General features: G+C 36.1%; 1 protein-coding gene across 8 annotated transcripts in view; it reads left to right on the top strand.

The window, feature by feature from the left end:
• The window catches only part of GDAP2 (ganglioside induced differentiation associated protein 2), a 70,292-nt gene that overhangs the window by 24,442 nt on the left and 24,372 nt on the right, over positions 1-21,478 (top strand). For all 8 annotated transcript variants that reach the window (XM_014847709.3, XM_044749461.2, XM_014847689.3 and 5 more), the window contains 5 exons: positions 1,050-1,126; positions 7,651-7,810; positions 9,876-10,029; positions 20,007-20,083; positions 20,920-20,996. In XM_014847709.3, coding sequence (XP_014703195.1) covers positions 1,050-1,126; positions 7,651-7,810; positions 9,876-10,029; positions 20,007-20,083; positions 20,920-20,996 — 545 coding nt within the window. The remainder of the gene's footprint in view (positions 1-1,049; positions 1,127-7,650; positions 7,811-9,875; positions 10,030-20,006; positions 20,084-20,919; positions 20,997-21,478) is intronic.

Raw genomic sequence — 21,478 nt, 5'->3', positions numbered from 1 at the left:
ATAGAATTTAAAGGACATGCTAACGTACTGAAAATGCAGGATGAAGGAAGAGGTGAAGGAAGTGTCAAAAAATTCAGGACTCTAGCTTGGATGAGTATTTGGATGTTGTTATGTAACTGAGATAAGGAATACAGGTCGAGGAGCAGGTTTTGAGGGGAAAGAGGAGGTCAGGTTTGGACCTGGTGGGGTCAGATTTGGGCATGTTGGGTTTGAGGTCTCGGTTATGTGGGCAGATGTGCCCAGTGGGCAGTAGGGAATTCAGGTCTTTTGATCAGAAAACAGAATATAAAGATTTGGGAGCTATCAGCATTTGGCGTAGTACCTAACCAGCAAATTAGTGAGCTAAACTGTATATATATCAAGAAAACCAAAAATGTGAAGGACAGTCCCTGGAGGACAACATTTTTGAAAGGTGGAACCTGGACTTTTAGGACTAAAGCTGGAGAGATGTCTAGTAAGTTAAGGGCTGAGAAAGGCTATTAGGAAGTTGATAGAGAAGAATCAGGATAATATAGAAATTAAGAAAAAAATAATTCAACTTTGGTTTGATGGGATTTTGACAGGGATGAAGAGCTAAGTAGGACATCTAATACTGTAACTAAATGAATGGAAAGATTCTTGTACTAGATCATTCTGGTCAGAGAGAGGCCCCTGGGAATAAAAAGAATATGCTGGATAAGGGAGAATTGTCCGGAATCAGCATCTTCTCTAGCCAGGCAGTGCTCTAGACATTAGCAATAAAGCAGGAAATAAAAGAAAGCTCTTGTTGTTATGGAGCTTTCATTCTAGTCGACGGGACAGGGGGACAGAGAGGATGTACAAGAAACAAGAAACTCCACAAAATGGCTATAATTGTTGCTCTAGAGGAAAGCAAGTCAGGGAAGGGTTTTCACATAGGGTAGTCTGGGCAGGCTTCACTGATATTGAGCAGAGACCTGAAGGAAATGAGGAGTGATCCATTACAAAAATAAGACTTTGAAGAGTTTGATTTTTCTTTACCCATAAGTAATGTCTTATTTATTGAATAATCTTTCTATTCTTTTCCTTAGGCACTGTAAGGAGATTCCTAGAGATTCATGGGGAGACCATTGAAAAAGTAGTATTTGCTGTCTCTGAACTTGAAGAGGTATTTCGCTAATTGTGTTCCATTTTTTAAATCTTATTTTTACTTGTGTTTGCCTTTGTCTCATTATCTATTTACTGTATTGCCAGCAGGCAATTACTAATTAGCTGTATATATTTGACAGTGGGGCTTACCATCATTTGTTGAAAAAGACTATATTAGAGACCAAAAACAAGTCAGGAAGGAGCATTTTGTTCATTTTGTTTCACTGCTAAACCGTTGTCATTTAGTGAAATCTAATGAAATGGAGTTGTTCTGCTTTGCTCCCTGTGTTAGCTCTCACGGCATCTCAAGGCATTGCGTTATAACCTAAGCACTGGGTGCCTGGCAGCATAACCACTGCTGTGCTGGGAAAGTTTTGGGGTCTCTTTGACCTGGAGACAGGTGACAGCCCAGCCAGGTGGCTACATTAAGTTGTGAGGTTTATGTTTTGTTGTATGTAGTTAGGTTTAGTATGTTTCAATTTGATTTTAGAGCCATTTTAGAAAATTCTTTTCTTTTTTATCTTATTAAGCTTTATTTAGTTGTAGTGTGCTCTGTCCAGTTCAGCTTGTATTATTTCCCAGTTTTCTGTCCATGGGCAAGTTACTTAACCTGTCTATGCTTTGATAAAATAGGAATACTAATAGTACTTATATCACAGGAGTTTTGTGATTAATGAGTTAATACATGTGAAATATCCTTGCAGAGTATATATAGCTACATACATGATATATAAATACTTTTGAATTGGCTAAAATAAGATACATTTACTTTGTTTGCTCTCTCTTCTTGTTTATCCATTCATTCTCTCAGTGACCTTTTATTGAGTGTCTAGCATTTATTAGGTTTAGGTCTCTAGGTCCTGAGAATACACCAGTGAACAAGTCGTGGTCATTGTCCTCAAGGAACTCGTTGTCTGTTGGTGGAGACAGTTCAGATAAATTATGATAATTGTGATAAGTACATTAGGGGAGGTATGGGAAGGATAGGAATACAGAACTCCAGCCTGGCATAGGGTTCAGAAATCCGTCTCATAGGAGGTGATATAAAGTTGAAATCATTGTAAAAGATGAGTAAGATTTATCAAGGGAGGGGCAAGTGACAATAGTCACGTAAGCATAAGCACAGGCATGTAAGTAAGAAATAACATACAGGGTGTAGTGTTGCTGTTGCATAACATGTGAGGCTGGGAGAGGGAAAAGTGAAAAGAGGAACAAGTTCACTCAAGGCCTGGTGTCTCATGCTCTGGGACTTAGACTCCATCAGTTGTGCGTTGGAGAAACATAGAAGAGTTTTAAGCAGACAAATGATGTGGTCTCATTTCTATTTTAGCTGTGTGGAGGATGATTTGGAAGGAGAAAGACTGGTGGCAAGAGATAAGAGGTGGTCACAGTATTCTAAGTGAGAAATGATCAGGCCTGAACAAGAACACTCACGGTGTAAAAAGTTTAAAAAATATTTAGTAAACAAATTCAGCTGGAGTTTATGGTCATAAATATGTAGGGGAAAAGAGAGAGGGAAGTTAAGAATGACTCCTAGGTTTCTGGCTTGGATGACTGGATAATGATGCCACCAATGAGAGAGCAAGTAGAAAGTGTAAAAGTCTTTGGATAGGGGAGGAGCGGGGATGAAGACAGATTTTCTTTTAAACATGTTGAATCATAGTGGAGTGTGGTGACAGATGATCAGCAAGCCATTGTGCATATCAGTCTAAAGCTGAGGAGTGAAGTCTGGGCTAGAGATTTGGCCAATGTCATAGAACAGAATACCAAATGAGATATGGTTCCTGCTCTCAGGGAGTTTGTAGGCTAATAGCAAGACAGCCAGATAAAGACCATCCTGCAGTGTGGCACATGCTGTGCTAGGAATGTGCATCACGGTGCTATGGCAATATATCGGGGAACCTAACCCAAACCCAGGGGAACAGAGAAAAATTCTTTACTTTCACTATACCTGAAAAAAGCAGTCGTTAACATTTATTGTCTTTGTCCAATGGACTTTTTTTTGAGTCATTTATGATAATTTATCAAAGAACAAAGGGATAGTGAAAAACAATTTTATTTGGCATTTCAATAAGAATTTAAACATAACCAGCCTCTTTGTATCAAGTAAATTTTGTTGCACAAACATCACAAAGATGAAAGAATACTGTCTTATGTCCTTTTAGGAAAATGGGATGGTCCAGGTTATTATCACAAAATACTGCATGATCAACTCCTTCTTGTTGAATGACTAAATGAATAAGAATGCCATATTTCCACTTTGTCCTTAGAAATGTATTGTTAGTTCATAGATTCTTGAATTTGAGAAAATTAATCTAGAATATTGTCATCTCAGTGTCTGAGATTTCACTTTATATGACCAATCTGATCATCGTCATTAAAGTGCTACTGTCTGTCTCTGCATTTATCTTTGATTCATTTAATAATTTTGAAATGTCATCTTTGTTCAGTTGTCTTCTCTTTGCTGTTGTGGGCTGAAAATGAAAAATTCTGAATTCCCAACTCTGTCCAATGAAAGTTAAAAACATACTACACACAAGAAAAGAAAACTACCGACCAATATCCATTATGAATACAGATGCACAAATCCTTAACAAACATTAGCAAACTGAATCCAGCAACATATAAAAGAATTATATACCAACACCAAGTGGGATTTTTTTCCGGGAATATAAGGTTGGTTCAACATATAAAAATCAATCAATGTAATGTACCATATTAATAGAATAAAGGATAAAAGTATTTGATCATCTCAGTAAATGCAGAAGAAACATTGGACAAAATCCAACACCCTTTCATGATAAAAACACTCAACAAACTAGAACTAGAAGGGAACCTCCTTACCCTGATAAAGGGCATGTATGAGAAACCCATGACAACATTATGCTTAATGGTGAAATACTGAAAGCTATCTACCTAAGATCAGGAACAAGACAAGATTTCCACTCTCACCAGTTCTATTCAGTATTGTGGAGGTACTAGGAAGGGCATTTAGGCAAGAAAAAGAAAGAAAAAGCACCCAGACTGGAAAGAAAGTAAAATTGTCTCTACAGTCACGCACCACATAATGACATTTCAGTCAACGATGGACAATGGACCCACGTATATGATGGTGGTCCCATAATATTGGTACCATATAGCCTAGGTGTGTCTAAGCTATACCATCTAGGTTTGTGTAAGTATACTCTATGATGTTCACAGAATGACAAAATTGTCTGACTCATTTCTCAGAAGGTATCCCCGTTGTTAAGCAATGCGTGACTATATTCACAGATGACGTGATCTTGTATATAGAAAATCTCAGGAAGTCCACAAAACCATTAGAACTAATAGAGTTCAGCAGGGTTACAGGACAGAAGAACAATATACAAAAATAAATTGTGTTTCTATATACTAGCAATGAACAGTTTGAAAATGAAATTAAGAAAACAATTCCATTTATACTAGCCTCAAAAAGAATCACATATTTAAGACAAAACTCAACAAAAGAAAATTAAGACTTGTACTTTGAAAACTATGAAATATCTTTGAAAGAAATTTTAAAAGACATAAATAAGTGGAAAGATATCCCCATTCATGGATTGGAAGACTCAGTGTTGTCAAGATGGCAGTATTCCCAAATTGTTCTACCGATTCAACAAAATCCCTATCAAAATCCCAACTGATGTTTTTGTAGGAATTGAAGTTGGTCCTTAATTTCACATGGATGTGCAAGGGACCCAGAATAGTCAAAACAGTCTCGGGGAAAAAAAGAACAAAGTTGGAGGATTCACACTTGACCTATTTCGAAACTTACTACAAAGCTATAGTAATCAAGACTGTGTGGTACTGGCATAAGAATAAATATATATCAATGGAATAGAAGTTTTGACAAGGTTGCCAGGACAATTCAGTGGAGAAAGAACAGTCTTATTAACAAATGTTGTTGGAGCAACTGAATATCCATATGCAAAAGAATGAAGTTGGACCCTTACTTCATACCATACACAAAAATTAGCTCAAAATCTATCTAGGACCTAGGTGTAAGAGCTAAAACTATAAAACTGTTAGAAGAAAACTTAGGTATAAATCTTCATGGTCTTGGATTAGGCAATGGTTTTTTAGATATGACCCCAAAGCAGAAGCAGCCAAAATAAATATAGATAAATTGGCCACTCTTACAATTCAACAATAGAAAGACAACTCAGTTAAAAAATGGGTAAAAGTTGGTATTTACCCAAATGAATTGAGGACTTATGTCCACACAAAAACCTACACAAAGATGTTTATAGCAGCTTTATTCATATTTGGCAAAACTTGGAAGGAACCAAGATGTCCTTCAGTATGTGACTGGATAAATAAACTGTGGTACATCCCAACAGTGAAATATTATTAAATGCTGAAATAAATGAGCTATCAAACCATTAAAAGATATGGAGGAACCTTAAATGCATATTACTAAGTGAAAGAGGCTAATCTAAATAGGCTACATACTGTATGATTCCAACTATATATCCAGCTATATTGTGGAAAAGACAAAACTATGAAGACATTAAAAAATCAGGGATTAGGGTAGGGAGGGTTGAATAGCCAGAGCACAGAGGATTTTTAGGGGAGTGAAAATACTCTGTATGATGCTATAATGGTGGATATATGTCATTATACATTTATTCAAACCCATAGAATGAACACCACCAGGAGTGAACCCTAAGGTAAACTGTGAGTGACTATGATGTGTCAGTGTTGGCTCATCAACTGTAAGAAACATACCACTCTGTGGGGGAATGTTGATAATGAGGGAGGCTCTGCATGTGTCGGGGTAGGAAGTATATGGGAAATCTCTATAGCTTCTTCTCAATTTTGTTGTAAACCTTAAACTGCTCTAAAAAAAATAAAGTCTTTTTAAAAAACAGGCAACGTTTTAAATAGGCATTTCCTCAGAAAAGATATACAAAATAACCAAAAAGCACAGGAAAAGATGCTCCGCAACATTAACCTTTAGGAATGGAAATCAAAATCACAATGAGATACCACTTCACACCCACTAGTGTGGCTATAATCACAAAGAGAGCCAATGATAAGTGTTGGTGAGGATGCGGAGAAATTGGAACTCTCATACTTAGCTAGTGAGAATATAAAATGATACAACTGCTTTGGAAAACAGTTCCTCAAAAAGCAGAGGTTCCACTCTTAGGTTATGTAGAAGAGAAGTGAAAACATACGTCCACACAGAAACTTGTACACAAATATTTGTATAAGCACTATTTATGATAGTCAATAAGTGCAAACAACCCAAACGTCATTAACTGATGAACTGATAAAATATGGTGTATTCATAATACAATGGAGTATTATTAATCCATGAAGAGAAATGAAGTATGGATACATGCTACAACATGGGGGAACCTTGAAAACATTGTGCTAAGTGAGAGAAGTCAGACACAGAAGGCCACATACTGTATTCCATTTTAATGAAATGTCCAGAAAAGGCAAATCCATATAGACAAAGTAGATTAGTGGTTGCTAGGGGCTGGGGGAGGAAGAAATGGGGAATGACCTAGCTAATGAGTATAGATTTCCTTTTTGGGATGATGAAAATGTACTGGAATTAGGTAGTAGTGATGATTCCACAACTTTGTGAATATGCTAAAAACTATGGAATTGTGTACTCTAAAAGGGTGAGTTTTATGGTAAGTGAATTATATCTCAGTTTTTGAAGAAAGACTGTAAAGATGATGTCTCCAGTCTTCTTCTATACCAACCTTATATACTTCTGTACATGAAAGATGATGCAAAATTGTGAGTGACACAATAAGAAAACTGATAGATAATGATTTTATTGTCCTAGGCAATTCCATCATTCTTTTGATTTCTTATTCTATTTTAGTCTTTTTTAGTCTAGTTGGGAATAATTGATGACTAACAATAAAATAACTCCTAGGGTGAGAGAAAAGCAAAAGGCTTCAAGATGTAGGAAAAATAAGATGCGTATAATGTATTGTGGATTTATAAATGAGTCCAGTGGGCCAACCCATATGAAAATTATAAGATAAAATGAATTTTTTTAAAGTAAAATTTATCTTTGTTCTTTGGGAGACCTTGAAGAAAGAATAAAAGTCGTGAAATAGCAATCTTCCATAAATAGTTAGAACTGTTAAAAAAAAAAAACAAAAACTAAACGTGGGTCAAATGGACCCTGATGGCACACTGAGGTTTAAGGAGTTAGCATCTGTGCTGAATCTTGAAAGATAAATATCGTTATTAGGGTGAAGGAAGAGTCTGGAGACAGGAGTGGTAGGACTTACACATTCCAGGTTCAGTGACCTGGAATTGCTGGGATGGGAATCATGTTTAACTTGACTAGCTAACAATATCCTGATCTTTAACACAGAACTAGTTGAGGGACCCAGACAGCATCTAGTCTGAGCTCAGAAGTGGTAAGATCTTTATTCTCGATGGAGGCTGTCTTCCTAGTGTATGGAACAACACTAAGCACTAAACACTGCTGATGCCTGCTTCATTACTTCATTATTTTTCACAGAATGGCTTGCTTTTCTGACACAGGCTACTTACCAAAAGCTGCTACCTCTGTACTTCCCGAGATCATTAAAAGAGGAGAGTCGATCATTGCCATACCTACCTGCAGATATTGGAAATGCAGAAGGGGAGCCTGTGGTACCTGAACGACAGATTAGAATAAGTGAAAAGCCTGGTGCTCCGGAGGGTGAGTCCCATCTTTCTTAATTTCCCTCTTAAGGAAGCAAAGGGACTGATAGAACACCAGTCACCAAAGAAGTAGAAATTTCAGCTTGACCTTTGGGAAGTTCTCTATTAGCGTGACCCTAAGATCAAGACCAACTGAGATGTTTTTAGAGTCTTATTCTTGTTAAGATTTATTCTTTAAATTAAAAAACCTATCTATATATGTTACCTTAAGTCTGTGTTAAGCAGTAGAGATTCGGAAGTGGGTATAACAACATTCTCACCCTCTTGAAGCTTATAGTTTCAGGCAGGCACTGTTGAGACAGTGGTAAGGTGCATTATCATCTAAAATTTCAACAATGTCCTCTAAAAGCCATAGCTAACATTAAATACTAAGACAAGAATACTTTAACCATTTATTTTGTTTCTTTAGGTTACATACCCACGTAGATATGAAGCAATGGTAGAGCACTGTAGGATGGGAGCCCTTCTGAATCTGTTCTGTATGACAGCTTATGCAGGTCTTCATGGGCACATGTTTAAGGTCATAAATCCCTTCTATGGAGATAGGCTCCACAAGCTTCAGTGCTGGAACTTGATCTCAAAAGTCAGCAGCTTAAAATTTCACCGAAATTACTATGAGATTCCTACTGTGAACACTTTTAAATGAGCATTAAGTTAAAACCTGTAGAAGGCTACTCATCACCAGTACACAGACTTAAATCTCATGGAGGGAGTTATAAATGGTGTAGCATTAGGAAAGGTCTATGAACGAAGTTTTCCTGCAGGAATGCCCATGTACTTTAGGGAGCCTCCAATATTATACACCCTTGAAATATGCCCAGAGTCATTTGGAAATCCTCATAATTGTGACCACCACTATAGAATGTAATTTTTCCTAAATTCAGAAAAGGCATTTTATAGGACAAGGAGTAATGAATAGCAAAACCAATTTGAGATGGCAGTGCTGGGCAGGAAATGAGACTGACTCATTAGCCAAAAGGTCCCCTTCTATTGACCATTCTCAGAGTGCTTGATTTGCATTTATATCTCACAAAATATTGTTACCTCATAGATATAGGCCTTAGTGTTCATAAATATTTTCAAATAGAATGTTAAATCTCTTAAAATAGTTGTAAAATCAGTTTTACTTGAGGGATTGAAAGAAGATTTCATCCATGAGTATTTTTTAATACAAGCAGGCTCTTCCACGCTGTTGGCCTGTCACATTTTGAGGAGCGGTGAAGTAGACGTGAGGAAGTTCGAGCTAGATGGCCCACCAGGATGGGCTTCAAGTGGTAGCTCTGCCTTAGGAAGCTCCCCATAGTCCAAGGGTTTTTTTTTTCTCCTTTCTTTAACAATTTTTTTTTTTTTTATTTTATCAGATCTCTTAATGCAGTGGGGAACACACTAAGAGATGATCCACTCCCAAGGAACTGGCTTCTAGTAGCCAAACATGAAGTGGTGATATGAATAAATCAGAAAGTCTAATTTAATTTGTAGTGAGAACTATAACTCTTATGGACCAGAATGATTATGTAGGCATGACCAGTGTGTAAAACCAGGATGTTAAATTAGAATCAAAACATATCTTAGTGAATGTGGACCATAACCCACGATCCTAGTCCATCCATCTTCCTTTGGGGGTTACCTGACAGTATATGCCAGTCAATCAAATGCTCCCTCCTTACACAATTCTGAATAAACGACCCCAAATATTTGTTCCTTTTGTTTCTTGTTAACTGCTGTGCTACAGTCCATCTTTAAACACCCATACAGTTTCATTATTTCTATCTTTTCACTCATGATTACGTTCTGCTCTTTCCTTCCTAAGGTTACACCCAGGTCACCTTGATTTGATTTCATATATTCCTAGAACTTCTGTCACACGTGGACGGTGGTTTCTTTCATTATTTCAGTTCTTCAAATGCCTGAATCTGATTTCAGTTTCATTCTCAAAAAATAACCCTAACCCCAGTCTTTGGAGTTACCTCACAATCATCCCTATTGCAGCATTCACAATCTATTTGTAGCATTTTCTGTCAAGTTTCGTCATGAGATCTCTATTGATAGTATTTTTGTTACAGACCACCATGAAGAGGATGAAGGCTTGGGTGTTGATCTCTCTTTCATTGGCTCTCATGCTTTTGCTCGAATGGAAGGAGATATTGATAAGCAAAGAAGACTGATCCTTCAGGGGCAGTTATCAGAGGCAGCCCTGCAGAAGCAGCATCAAAGAAAGTAAGGCAAACTCCTTTGGACTGATAGACGTGTAAGGGCAGGGGAGACAAGAAAGGGCCTTACATCTGCTGAATGACCCACATAGAATGTGTTCTAATTTATTCTTTATAACAATCCAGTGAGGAAGAGATTGTTTCCATTTTGTAGTTGCAGAGACTCAAAGTAAAAGAATTTATCAGTGGTCACAGTTAATGTGTGATGAAGCCAGTGTTCAGATGATGCCTGATTTCAGGGCTCCTGTTCCTTCTGCAGTGCCTCTGGTTGAGGTTATATTCTAAAGGTAGAAACTAGGGAAAGGGGAGGACAGGGTTACAAAGTTTTTATTTAACTTTAATATATTTATAATTAAAGCATAATCTACTGTTTTATTAAATTTAAAAGAGTTTTATTCCTCCCTGACTTATCCCAAAGACCTTATAAGAACATTCCATTTTTTCAGATGTTTCGTAAAGCAATTCTGAATAAATCTTTTAAGACATGGGTAAGCTTTTCCAAGGATTAACAGTCCTCAGAGCTAACTGCTTTTCAAAAACTTTTAAAGGAAAGAAAAAATCATAAACTGTGAAATGGTTAAGATTATCCATTTCCTTATAGGGTTGGTTGAGGGGGTAACATCTCATAGGGTTGTTGTGAGCGTTAAATAAGATAATGTAATGAGCTTAGCACAGCACCTGGTACTTAGCAGGCTCTTAAAATTGGTCACTGCTGTTCTCTTCAATACTGAGCAAATCATAGTCTGTTTTACCTGTGAGCTTTGGTACTTGCCATCCCTTTAGAATACTCTCATCCTTCAATTCCTGCCCATTCTCCAGGTTTCAGCTTAGAAGCAGTTGCCTCTGGAAACCTATCTTGTAAGTTGGAATAGTTGGAATAGAAGTCTGGAAGAGATGCCTTCTTCTCCTGTATGCTTTTTTCACACCCTGTACTTAACCAAATCACAGGATAGCATTTATCGCACTGTAGTGTAATGATGTGTGGTTGTTGTTGGTCTCCATCTGTAAAGTGGGAGTTAGACTAGATAATCTCTGGAGTCCCGTAGAGGATTAGAGTTTTGTGTCTCCTGAGTTCCTAGTTTTCACTTTATTCTGATGATGTTTTTAGAAGCAAAGCAAATTAACCACTAGGGGGCACCAATGAACAGCTTTTTCCAAAGGCAATCATAATTAAACGATAGTTTCCATGGTTTCTAAACCATGTGTGGCCATGTGTAAGAATCATCTGGCAAAGGTTTTTTTTTTTAAAATACAGTGACTGGGCTCTCCCTCCCCTAACTGAGACTTTGGCATCCATATATATATTAAAACTTTTTCACATCATGATTCATGCACTGCTAGGTTTGGGTACCTCTTTTGGTCTAGGGCAGTGGTTCTCAAACTATTTGGTCTCAGGTCCCCTTTGCACACTTAAAAATTGTTGAGGACCCCAGAGAGCTTTTGTTCACATGGGTTATACCGACCAATATTTATCATATGAGAAATGTCTTATTAATTTGTTTAAAAATAACCTATTATGTTTTTGCGAAAATAACTTTAAAAAAGATTAGTGAGAAGAATGGCACTGTTTTACATTTTTGCAAGCCTATTAACATTTGGCTTAATAGAAGACAGCTAGATTCTCATATCAGCATTTAAACTATTGCAATAAGTTGTTCTGGGTGAAGTATGTGAGGAAAATTTGACCTCAGTTACATAGTTAGAAAAGGGAAATAGCCTTTGCAAATAATTGGGGATATTCTTCTGTGATATTATATCATAACTTGATAAATGGTAGTTTCTTAAAGTTTAGTTGTAATGTGCAATCTCAAACCATATTCATGAATTTTTGTATTCTGTTGTATTAAAATGTGTTGTTTTGTCTTGCACTTTGAATAGATTTTATAATAGGAATTTATAACATAAATTTATAGCATGATACATTGGTCTTTTAGAAAATATTGATTCACTGAATTATTCAGGTCTTCCAAATATTGACACATTTCATTACACAGTATCAAAAAATAATTGTTAAAATCACCACTGATCTCATCAGAAAAGTCTTTAAGTATTAGGAACTATAAGCTGCTGGTAATGGATGCAAATTTTCCAAAATTACATATATTTTTTAAGTCTCAAGTTTTATCACTGGCATCAAATACTCTTGGTTGTTTTTCTTGAAATGACAAGGTAAGTTTATTTGTTTTTGAGAAAACATCTGCCAAATACTCATGTTGAATAATGAAAGTTTGTCTGCCGGTCATTGTTCGAAGAAAAATGGTGTTCCATGAAAAACAGCAACTAGTTCAGCTTGAAAGTCAAACACACATTGCTTTTCTTCAAGACAACCTCATACTTCGGTATGCAGAAGTGCTTTATGTGTTCTTCTCATTTTGTGACACGTTAATATTTATAAAGATGCGTTCCCAAGGGTTGATTTCATAAAATGAATAATTTTTACCTCCTTATCAAAGACATTCTTAAATGAAACTGGCTCTTTTTTTTCTGTATTTGGCAATGAAGAACACAATGACTACTAGTAAAATGTGGTGCCTCTCCCTTGATTCATGCTAAGACACTAGGAGTTTTACCCAGCAGTTGCTTTTGCACCATAAGTGCAAACATCAACACGGTGAAAAAGACAAATGATATTTCAGTATTATTATGAATAGTTTTGATCTTTCAAATCCCCTGAAAAAGTCTCGGGACGGCGGACCACACTTTGAGCACCACTGGTCTGTGGTCTCTCACCAGTACTTTTAGTTGGAAGAAATTTTGATAATCATCTGATAGAGTTTTCCAAAGCGGAGCACACAGTCTATAGGCATTAGAGGGGTACTTGCTAAAAATTTGTAGGCGCCACACCAAACTTCCTGAATCAGAACCTCTGTGGGAAGGACTCAGGAATCTTCCTTCTAAAGTTTCTTAGATGATTCTTTTCTGCCCTAAATCACTGATCTAGTCTGACTTCTTTTACTTTACAGAGGGTAAATTGATCTCCAAGAGTGTCTTGCCCAGAGTTACAGCTAATTGAGGAGGAGCCTTCAAAGTGGCTGCTGCAGCATATCTCCCTTCTCTAGCTCCGTCTTCAGCCCACTTACACAAATCAACTGGAGAAGTTGGAGGACTAGAGTCTTCTGTATTCATGTACAAGGAACTGCATTGTTAGCACCTTTCTCAAATCAGTCAGCTGCTTCACTTTGCTTCTCTTCTCTTCTCTTGTCTTCTGTCTCACACACCCCCTCCACATACCTTTTCCATTTCTCCATGAGTGGCACAGATAATCTAGAATTTTTTATCTTTGTGTTTGGACTTTGTACTTGTCTGTCTGTGTCTCTCTCTTTTTAATGAGTTTGTTTCACTTTGTAATGACTAGTTTAAGCCAGTATTAAAGCGAATCTTTATTCACTAAGTCCATGGCTTTCTGGAAAGGAGTCCTCAGCAAAGGGGTAACTTCTAGGAAGGAATATGAATACAGGATCTAAAGCATTGTCCTTCTTATTGGTAGAAGGCCTTGATGTTGAGATTCAGATTTGTTACACAGTTGGCAATCTCCATTCACTTCAGGAAACATTGGATATTTACTCTGTACAAGATAACATTCTAGATACTGAAATATGCAGACATAAATAAAGTAGTCCCTCACTTCTGGAAATTCACGAGTGAGCCACACTACTTTCAGTTCTCAGGGGTATGTTCTGAACAGCAGTCAGGTTATTGTGCACATCTAGTCAACGTGTAGTTGCACACGTGGAGAACAGCACCGCCTCTGGCTCCCAAAGCCTGAAACAAGAAACAAATGCTTGGTATCTCTGCTACTCAGTTCCCTTGAGTGATAAACTACACTTGAATCAAAAGATTTCCAGATTTCCCATTTAGGTGCCCAGTGTCTGAAATGCTTAAAGATGAGGTCTTCTATCTATATTGAAGAATACTTCAGAATAATAACAGCAGCTCGAAAGTGTGGTCTGGGGACCATGAGACCCTTTCAGGGAGGCTCTGAGACTAAAAGTATTTTTCTGTTGTTACTAAGACTATGTGCCCTTTTCATTCTCATTCTGACCAGTGTTCAGTGAAGTTTTCCAGAGGCTACTTAATATGTGATATTGCAGTAGATTAAATGCAGAAGGAGATGTGAGAATCTAGCAGAAATTTAAGAGATTTGCTACTTAATATGTGATATTGCAGTAGATTAAATGCAGAAGGAGATGTGAGAATCTAGCAGAAATTTAAGAGATTTGCTACTTAATATGTGATATTGCAGTAGATTAAATGCAGAAGGAGATGTGAGAATCTAGCAGAAATTTAACAGATTTGCAAAAATGTGAGTGTGTGACTCTTCTCCCTAAATGTAGCTTTTTTCATAAAAACTTAATGTTCATGTAATAGGTTTTTTATTGTTTTTTAATTAATTATGTAAAATTGTTTTCTGTTTTTATTTCTAATATGGTAAATATTGATAGATAGAACTGACATAAACAAAAAGTCTTTAGGGTCCACAATAATTTCTAAAAACATGCAAGGGTCCTGAGACCGAGAAGTTTGAGAATTGGTGACCAATTGTTTAGGTGTTTATGATATTACAGAGCTGTAAGTCACGTGTGTACTCTGCCTCATGCTGAATGTTTAAGATTGCAAGTTGTAGTTTTAAAAATTTATTTCTCTTATTCTTTTTAAATCAGGTTTTTATTTATACATATTGAATTTGGTTTCTGTTGACTATATTAGTTGATCAGGTTAAGCAAATGATAAATGTTTTTATCTTGAAGTAAGTCGATCTTTAGTTAGTAATATCTCTTTTTGAAAGGCTTCAATTCTTCCATCAGTAACAAAATTAAAGATTACATGGATTGGCTGTAGGATTAGATCATTCCTTTCATAGCATTGCCTTGCCACATCAGTATCTCTTTGTAATAATTCCTTTTAACATCTAAAAAAATTGGGCATGTTAAATTCTTGATTAATATTTCCAGGTCTATCCAGTTGTGACACTGATTTGGGTGTATCATAAGATAGAAGTTGGCTTGCTTGCAAAGATTAGGAAGCAAACTAGATATTCTTTTTCAAAGTTATAGTTTTTAAAACTCTTAAAATTATTTTGCAGTCACTTTTTTTATTTTTCATTAGTGTTCTTTGGTTGGCTTAAGATCCAGTTGCCTTTAACTCTTATGTCATTTTTCACAGTAAAAACTTTATCTTATTCATTATTAAGTATTTATTGAGCCCTTACTCATGTGCCAGGTGTTGTGCTACAAATGTAATAAAGTGATACGCAAGACAGATACAGCTCTCTCATGGAGCTCCTCATGCAGCTTAGGGTCTTGCAGAGGAGAGAAATGTTAAACTAATTCTGATTTGAATAATTCATTTAAGTTACAGGGTGCAATAAGGTTATATAACAAGGGTCTTAACCAAGGCCAGTGTGGGGCAGTTGCACGAAGTCAGGAAAGTTTCTGTTAATTCCAAAGCCAAAATTATTCCCGGGCAATTGGTTGTATACAAACGGGTTAGTTATTGGTCTTTTAAGAGTAATTTAGCTTAAATTTTCTTCATTTAATGTTTGGCTTGCAGGTGGTTGGTAATTGATTAACTGGAAGAAATTGCCGTATGTTAGCTTTGTGAGGACAACATCCAACCTGAGTTGATTGCAGCCTATTGAGAAATTACCTATTCAGTATTTCTGTTTTTAGAGCACTGTAGTTGCTACTTTTGCTGAGTTTATGACATTTTTGTGTGACTGTTTACCTATGATTATTATATTTCACACATCAAGTAATAGAAATTTGTTTATTTAGAATAAGCTCTAGAAAAACAAGAAACCATTTTGAGTTGAAATTTTCCTTTTTTAGCTTTTGTTTTGATTGGTGGATTGAAATGAAAGATTGCATGTCTTTACTGAAATAAAACACAGAAACTACAACAAAAAATGAGGTGCAGTTTATAAGATATAGTGGAAAATTTAAAACATTCTTTGAATAAATGAGGAAAACAAGAAAAGCATTGTTTCTCTATTGCATGAGGAGATAAAGCTAATAATATCTTTTGCTTTTATTCCCTCCTCCCAAATACTGATTTAAAAAAAGAGAAAATGTAACTACATAATCAGATTAAATTTAGGCAATCTATAGTGGGAATGGAGAAGACTAAATTAGAATAAAGAAGAAACCAGGTGAAATTGCAGTCATGAATTGTTGTATTGGAATTCATCTCAAGGTCCTTAGAAACTGGGACAGCACCAGTGTCTTAGTGGTGATTCTGAACCTTTTTTGAATCATAAAGCCTTTAAGAATCTGATGTGAGCTATAAACTCTCTCCCTATAAACATGTTCATATGGATTTTGCCAACCAAGTCTATCCTGGGATCTCAAATTGTTAATCACACATCAGGGATAAAAACATTTAGAGTTTATACTATTTCTGAGTTCACACCATGCACTAAAATTGATTTAGACAGACTAAGGACTTAAATTAAAAAAAAAAGACTCATAAAAGTTATAGGTTAGTATCTGTCATACCTTGAAGAAAGGACAGGTTTCTTAAAGAAGATATAAAAAGCATAAAGAGAAAAAATAGTTTTGACTATATTAAAATTAAGAACTTTAGAATGTGGAGCAGTGAAGCTTATGTGAACAGCAAGTTACAGAATGGGAGTACCATAGTACACACAACTGGCAAATGATTAGTATCAAGAATATAAAGAACCCCTACAAATAAGTGACAAAAGAACAAACAGCCCAATAGAAAAGTGGACATACAGTATGAACAGGCATCTCCCAGAAGAGGAAAACACGGCCAGTAAACATTAACAGGGTCTCAACATCATTAGTGACAGAAATGAGATGCCGTTTCAAACCTAGTTGATTGGTAAAAGTTAAAACATCTGCTAATACCAAGTGTTGAAGACGATGTGGATTCACAGGATCTCCTATTTATTGCTTGTAGAAGTATAAATTGTTAGCAACACTTTGGAAGAGGTTTGGCCTTTTCTCCTAAAACTGAACATACCGTATAACCTAGCACTTCCACTTCTAGGTATCTACCCAAGAGAAATCATGCAGACAAATACCAGGAGACACGTAAAATAAGTTAATCGTGGCACTATTCATGGTAGCAAAAACTGGAAATAGCACAAGTGCCCGTGAATATGAGAGTGGATGAAAAAAGCTATAGTTTTCCTATAGTATAAATACATTATACATAGTAGTCAAAATGAATGAACAGTGTTGACATCCAATAATATAGGTGAATCTTAGCAATATAATAAGTCAAAAAGGTAACACCCAAAAGGTTGCTACAGCATGATAAACTTTTCTTTTTTGAATAGTTAAAAACAACCAATAATTTTTTAAGGAATACATACAGATGAATTAGAATGGTATAAAGAAGAAAGCAAGAAAAAGATCAACCTGAGATTCCAGATGATGGGTAGAGAGAGGCAGAGGCTGGAATTGGAGGGGAGTGACCATGTTTGTTGTGAGGGTACTAACTTGTTTTGGGTGGTAGGTTCTGGAGTGCTTATTACTTCACTAAAAATAACTAATTAGACAACCAGATTTTTAAAGAGAATCATGCGTGTACCAGTGATGAAAGTGTTTTAAACCAATGGTGATTAATTCTGTTTTGTGCACCTGAGTTCCAGTTAAAAAAATTTTTTTTTCAGAGTTTATTGAACACAGAATTACTGAGTATCAGGAACTACCCTAGAGATTTTCTGGAAATATAGAAACAAGTAAGACATATTCCCTATCTTGTGGTCTAACAGAGCGGAAGCCAACATTGCAGTAACTGGGTGAAGCCTTGTGCTAGTCTTCGTGGTACAAAGAAGGGAGCAGTTAGTTCTAAAACAGGTCTGCACCTTCCCTTCACTCTCCCTCGCTCCACTACCACCCCGACCCCACCAGTCCCCCCTCAGCATACATACTTGACGGATAGCGTATTTGGACATCTGTTACGTTGCTTGTCTCATTCTGTCTCATTACAAAGTTAATTGTGTTTTTCATGTGTCTGTCTCATATATATACTTTAAACTCTTTGAAGCCAATGGCGTTTTATTATTCTTCTCAGGCCCCAAAATGCCTTGAATAATACTCATGTTTATTATTTAATACAACAAGGACTTGAGTCGCTGTTATGATGCAGGCATTGCATTTATGCAATAAATCTTTAAAAAATGAGCTAAAAAATACATGAATAGAGTAGTATAGAAATTAACAGGTATTTACTGAATTCCTGTTACAGGTTTTGTGCTAGGATCTGTGGTGCTCATACGAGATTTAAGATATATTATTCTCTTTAGTCTCATTGTGGAGGTGGCTTAACCTTAAAACAATTAGAAAACAGTACCATTGGGGATTTAGTGTAAATAAACTAGAAAATGACTCTGTGTGAAAATATGGAATAGTGCATATGAATAGGGAGAACTACAATAACCAGTGGTCTTTTCTTGACTTGCAAATTATATCTTTACCAAAATTAAAAGCTATTGTCTTTGACTTTTCGATTTGCATAGGTAGGCAAGTTTCCACATTTAAAAAGGCAAACTATAGCACTGTGCAATACCAAGTGTGTTTTTCACAAGCAATAACAATTCCTGTGAAACTAGCAGGCATATCACTTGTTGATTATCATCAATATGTAATAGACTTCCTATTAAATATCCTTAGTTGTGTTATTGTACTTTATAGCTGAAAAGTGTCCTACATAAACACTATTTTGCAGATGAGGAAACTCTTTGGACCTCACATAGAGGTGAAACAACTTTATTAAGGTTGCACAGAAAATGAGAAGATCAGAACCCAAGTCTCCCCTCTCCTGGTTTACATTTTTTGTGTTATGGGATGTTGCCATATGTGACCTAGATACTTCAGAGTTGCATTGCGTACATTTAGGTACCTTGAAAGCTTTTTTCACAGTCAAGTAGGTGGCACTTTGAATTTTAAGAAAGCAGTGTGCAATAGTAGAAAAAGTACTGACCTCTCCAGAAATCTGGAGACCTGAGTGCAGCTTCAGATTCAACTCTGCCATTAATTGGCTGGAAACTCTAAGATTAACTTGGCCTTTTGTAGATCATTTCCCTTCTTTGACGTCTTCAACATCTCTTCCAGCTTGAATATCCTCTTAGCCAAAGCCAGACTACAGTCCCTGTGATCTGGTATATGGTGTATCAGTACAACTGGTTTGATTAGCCAATCTTTAAATAAACCTGGACATCCCAGATAAAATTACCTAGTTTCTTTGTGGTCCCACATAACATGTACACTTACCTGTTTTCCTTCCGAAAGTAAACTCCTTGAGGGTACTGACTATTGTCCATTCACTGTATCATTCTCAATTCCTATCATATAGTAAACCATCAGTAAGTCTTTTTTGAATGAACATCTGTTTTTGAGAATTACTGTTGCTTTAGACTTTCTCTATTTGCATTTTTCTTGGTAAAGGAAAATAATAGTATTTAAAAACAATGGTAGGGGCCGGCCCTGTGGGTGAGTGGTTAAGTTCATGCACTCTACTCCAGTGGCCCAGGGTTTCGCCTGTTCAGATCCTGGGCATAGACATGGCACCGCTCATCAGGTCATGCTGAGGCAGCATCCCACATAGCACAACCAGAAGGACCACACCTATAATATACAACTGTGTACTGCGGGGCTTCGGGGAGAAGAAGAAAAAGAAGATTGGCAACAGATGTTAGCTCAGCTGCCAATCTTTAAAAAAAAAGACAATGGTAGTTTGAGTACTTGGTATCTTTGCCATTTATATGAGTAGTCTTCATGTGATCATAAGATTTTTTTAATCATGTAATATGAACACATTCCTTTCTCAGTAACTCGTGTTTACTTTATCGATAACACATAGTAGAGACTGTGCATTGTGTAACAACCTCTTTAACTCCTTCCACTTTACAATAAAACATTATTCTTTAGGAACAGGGAAAGATAAAAACAGGTCTAGTTTGTAAATTTAGTTTATAAAGGTTTATTATAATAATTGTATCCTTTATTTCTCTAGTTATAATCGCTGGTTATGTCAAGCAAGATCTGAGGATCTGTCTGATATTGCTTCTCTAAAAGCCTTATACCAAACAGGTGAGCTTAAAGATATGATAACTTATTCTCTTACTAATTAAGGAGCTTACCTTGCATGCTATTAGAGACTTCATTTTTCTCTGATTTTTGTCCATTTTATCTATGAATAAAATGTTGTTGTGCTAATGAAGATAGTTTTTGCTCATCGTCGAGATGTTAAAAAGAATATTTCAACCTATAAAATTTTCAACTTGTAGTTCTACATTGGCCTGCTTCATTTCTTCTTAGTGTCCTTTTTCTTATCTTTTAAATTTTTTTCTGCTTTTAAAAATACCATGTACTTGCTATACAAAATTCAAACCTTACGTAAATATATAATGGTGACATATATGTCATATGGTGTTATGACATAATGACACATGACAATGACATATGGCATTTATGACATAAATATGTAACAGTGAAAGTTCTCAGATTCCCACTTTCTCCATTATATTTCTTTTTCAGACAGTACTTGTTAATTTTTCAGATTTGAATTTCATTTAGTTTTTCTAGGATTGCTAATGTTATTAAAAGTTGTAGTAAGCTTGAACAAAAAGCTGTTATAAAAAGATCTTTGCCCTGAAACCATACCTTTGCCTGTCTCTGATTTAAAACCTGTAAGAGGCCTTATCGTAAAACTAAGGACAGTCACCAAAACCTCATGAAGCTAGAAGGAAAAAAAAGTGTTGTTTTCCACATAGTAAAAGAAATCTGAAGATGAAATTTGAAAAATTTGTGTTCCTGGTTTTCAATCTTTTGCATTTGTGTAGAATATTTTTGTAAGGTCAGTGCCCAGGACCAATCAGACTCTTGGAATAAAGTTTCTGGGTGCTGATTATTTTTCTTGTTTGTAGGTGTCGATAACTGTGGTCGCACAGTGATGGTGGTAGTTGGAAGAAACATTCCTGTAACGTTAATAGATATGGACAAGGTAAGCCCTAAAAAGGCTCTGTTTTACAAGTAATGTTGATTTAAAAAATAAGTAGGATATGAATTTGGAATCAGGGCTTGGAATATGAGATGAGGCAGAATCGTATATCTCTGGCAGAGCAGGAGTCCTAGTTCTGCAAGTCAGCTCGTATCATTTCCGTAAGTTAAGGGTTCGGTTTTGCTCTATAGGAGAAGCAGCAGTACTGGAATGCCATAATATGATCTCCAAAAACACAGCTGCTTTGTTTAGGATATGACGTAACTGGCAAGTTTTGGTTGGAATCATTCTGTGTTATAATTGTACTAACAATCAAATTCTGCCTTTCTTGAAAAAAGAAAAATTTACTCTTGAGTATCTATCTGAAGAGAAGAAACCAGAGATGTAGTTAACCCGAGATGTCATGAGTCCATAATCCCTTCATTTGGAGACAAAGGACAGAACTAGATGATTCATAAAAGAAGAAATGGTGTTACTGGTAAATA

The sequence above is a fragment of the Equus asinus genome, chromosome 16 (genome assembly GCF_041296235.1).
Source record: "Equus asinus isolate D_3611 breed Donkey chromosome 16, EquAss-T2T_v2, whole genome shotgun sequence".
In the NCBI taxonomy this organism is placed as follows: domain Eukaryota; kingdom Metazoa; phylum Chordata; class Mammalia; order Perissodactyla; family Equidae; genus Equus; species Equus asinus.
The sequence above is the reverse complement of the archived record's forward strand: the minus strand, read 5'-3'. Positions and strand labels throughout refer to the sequence as shown.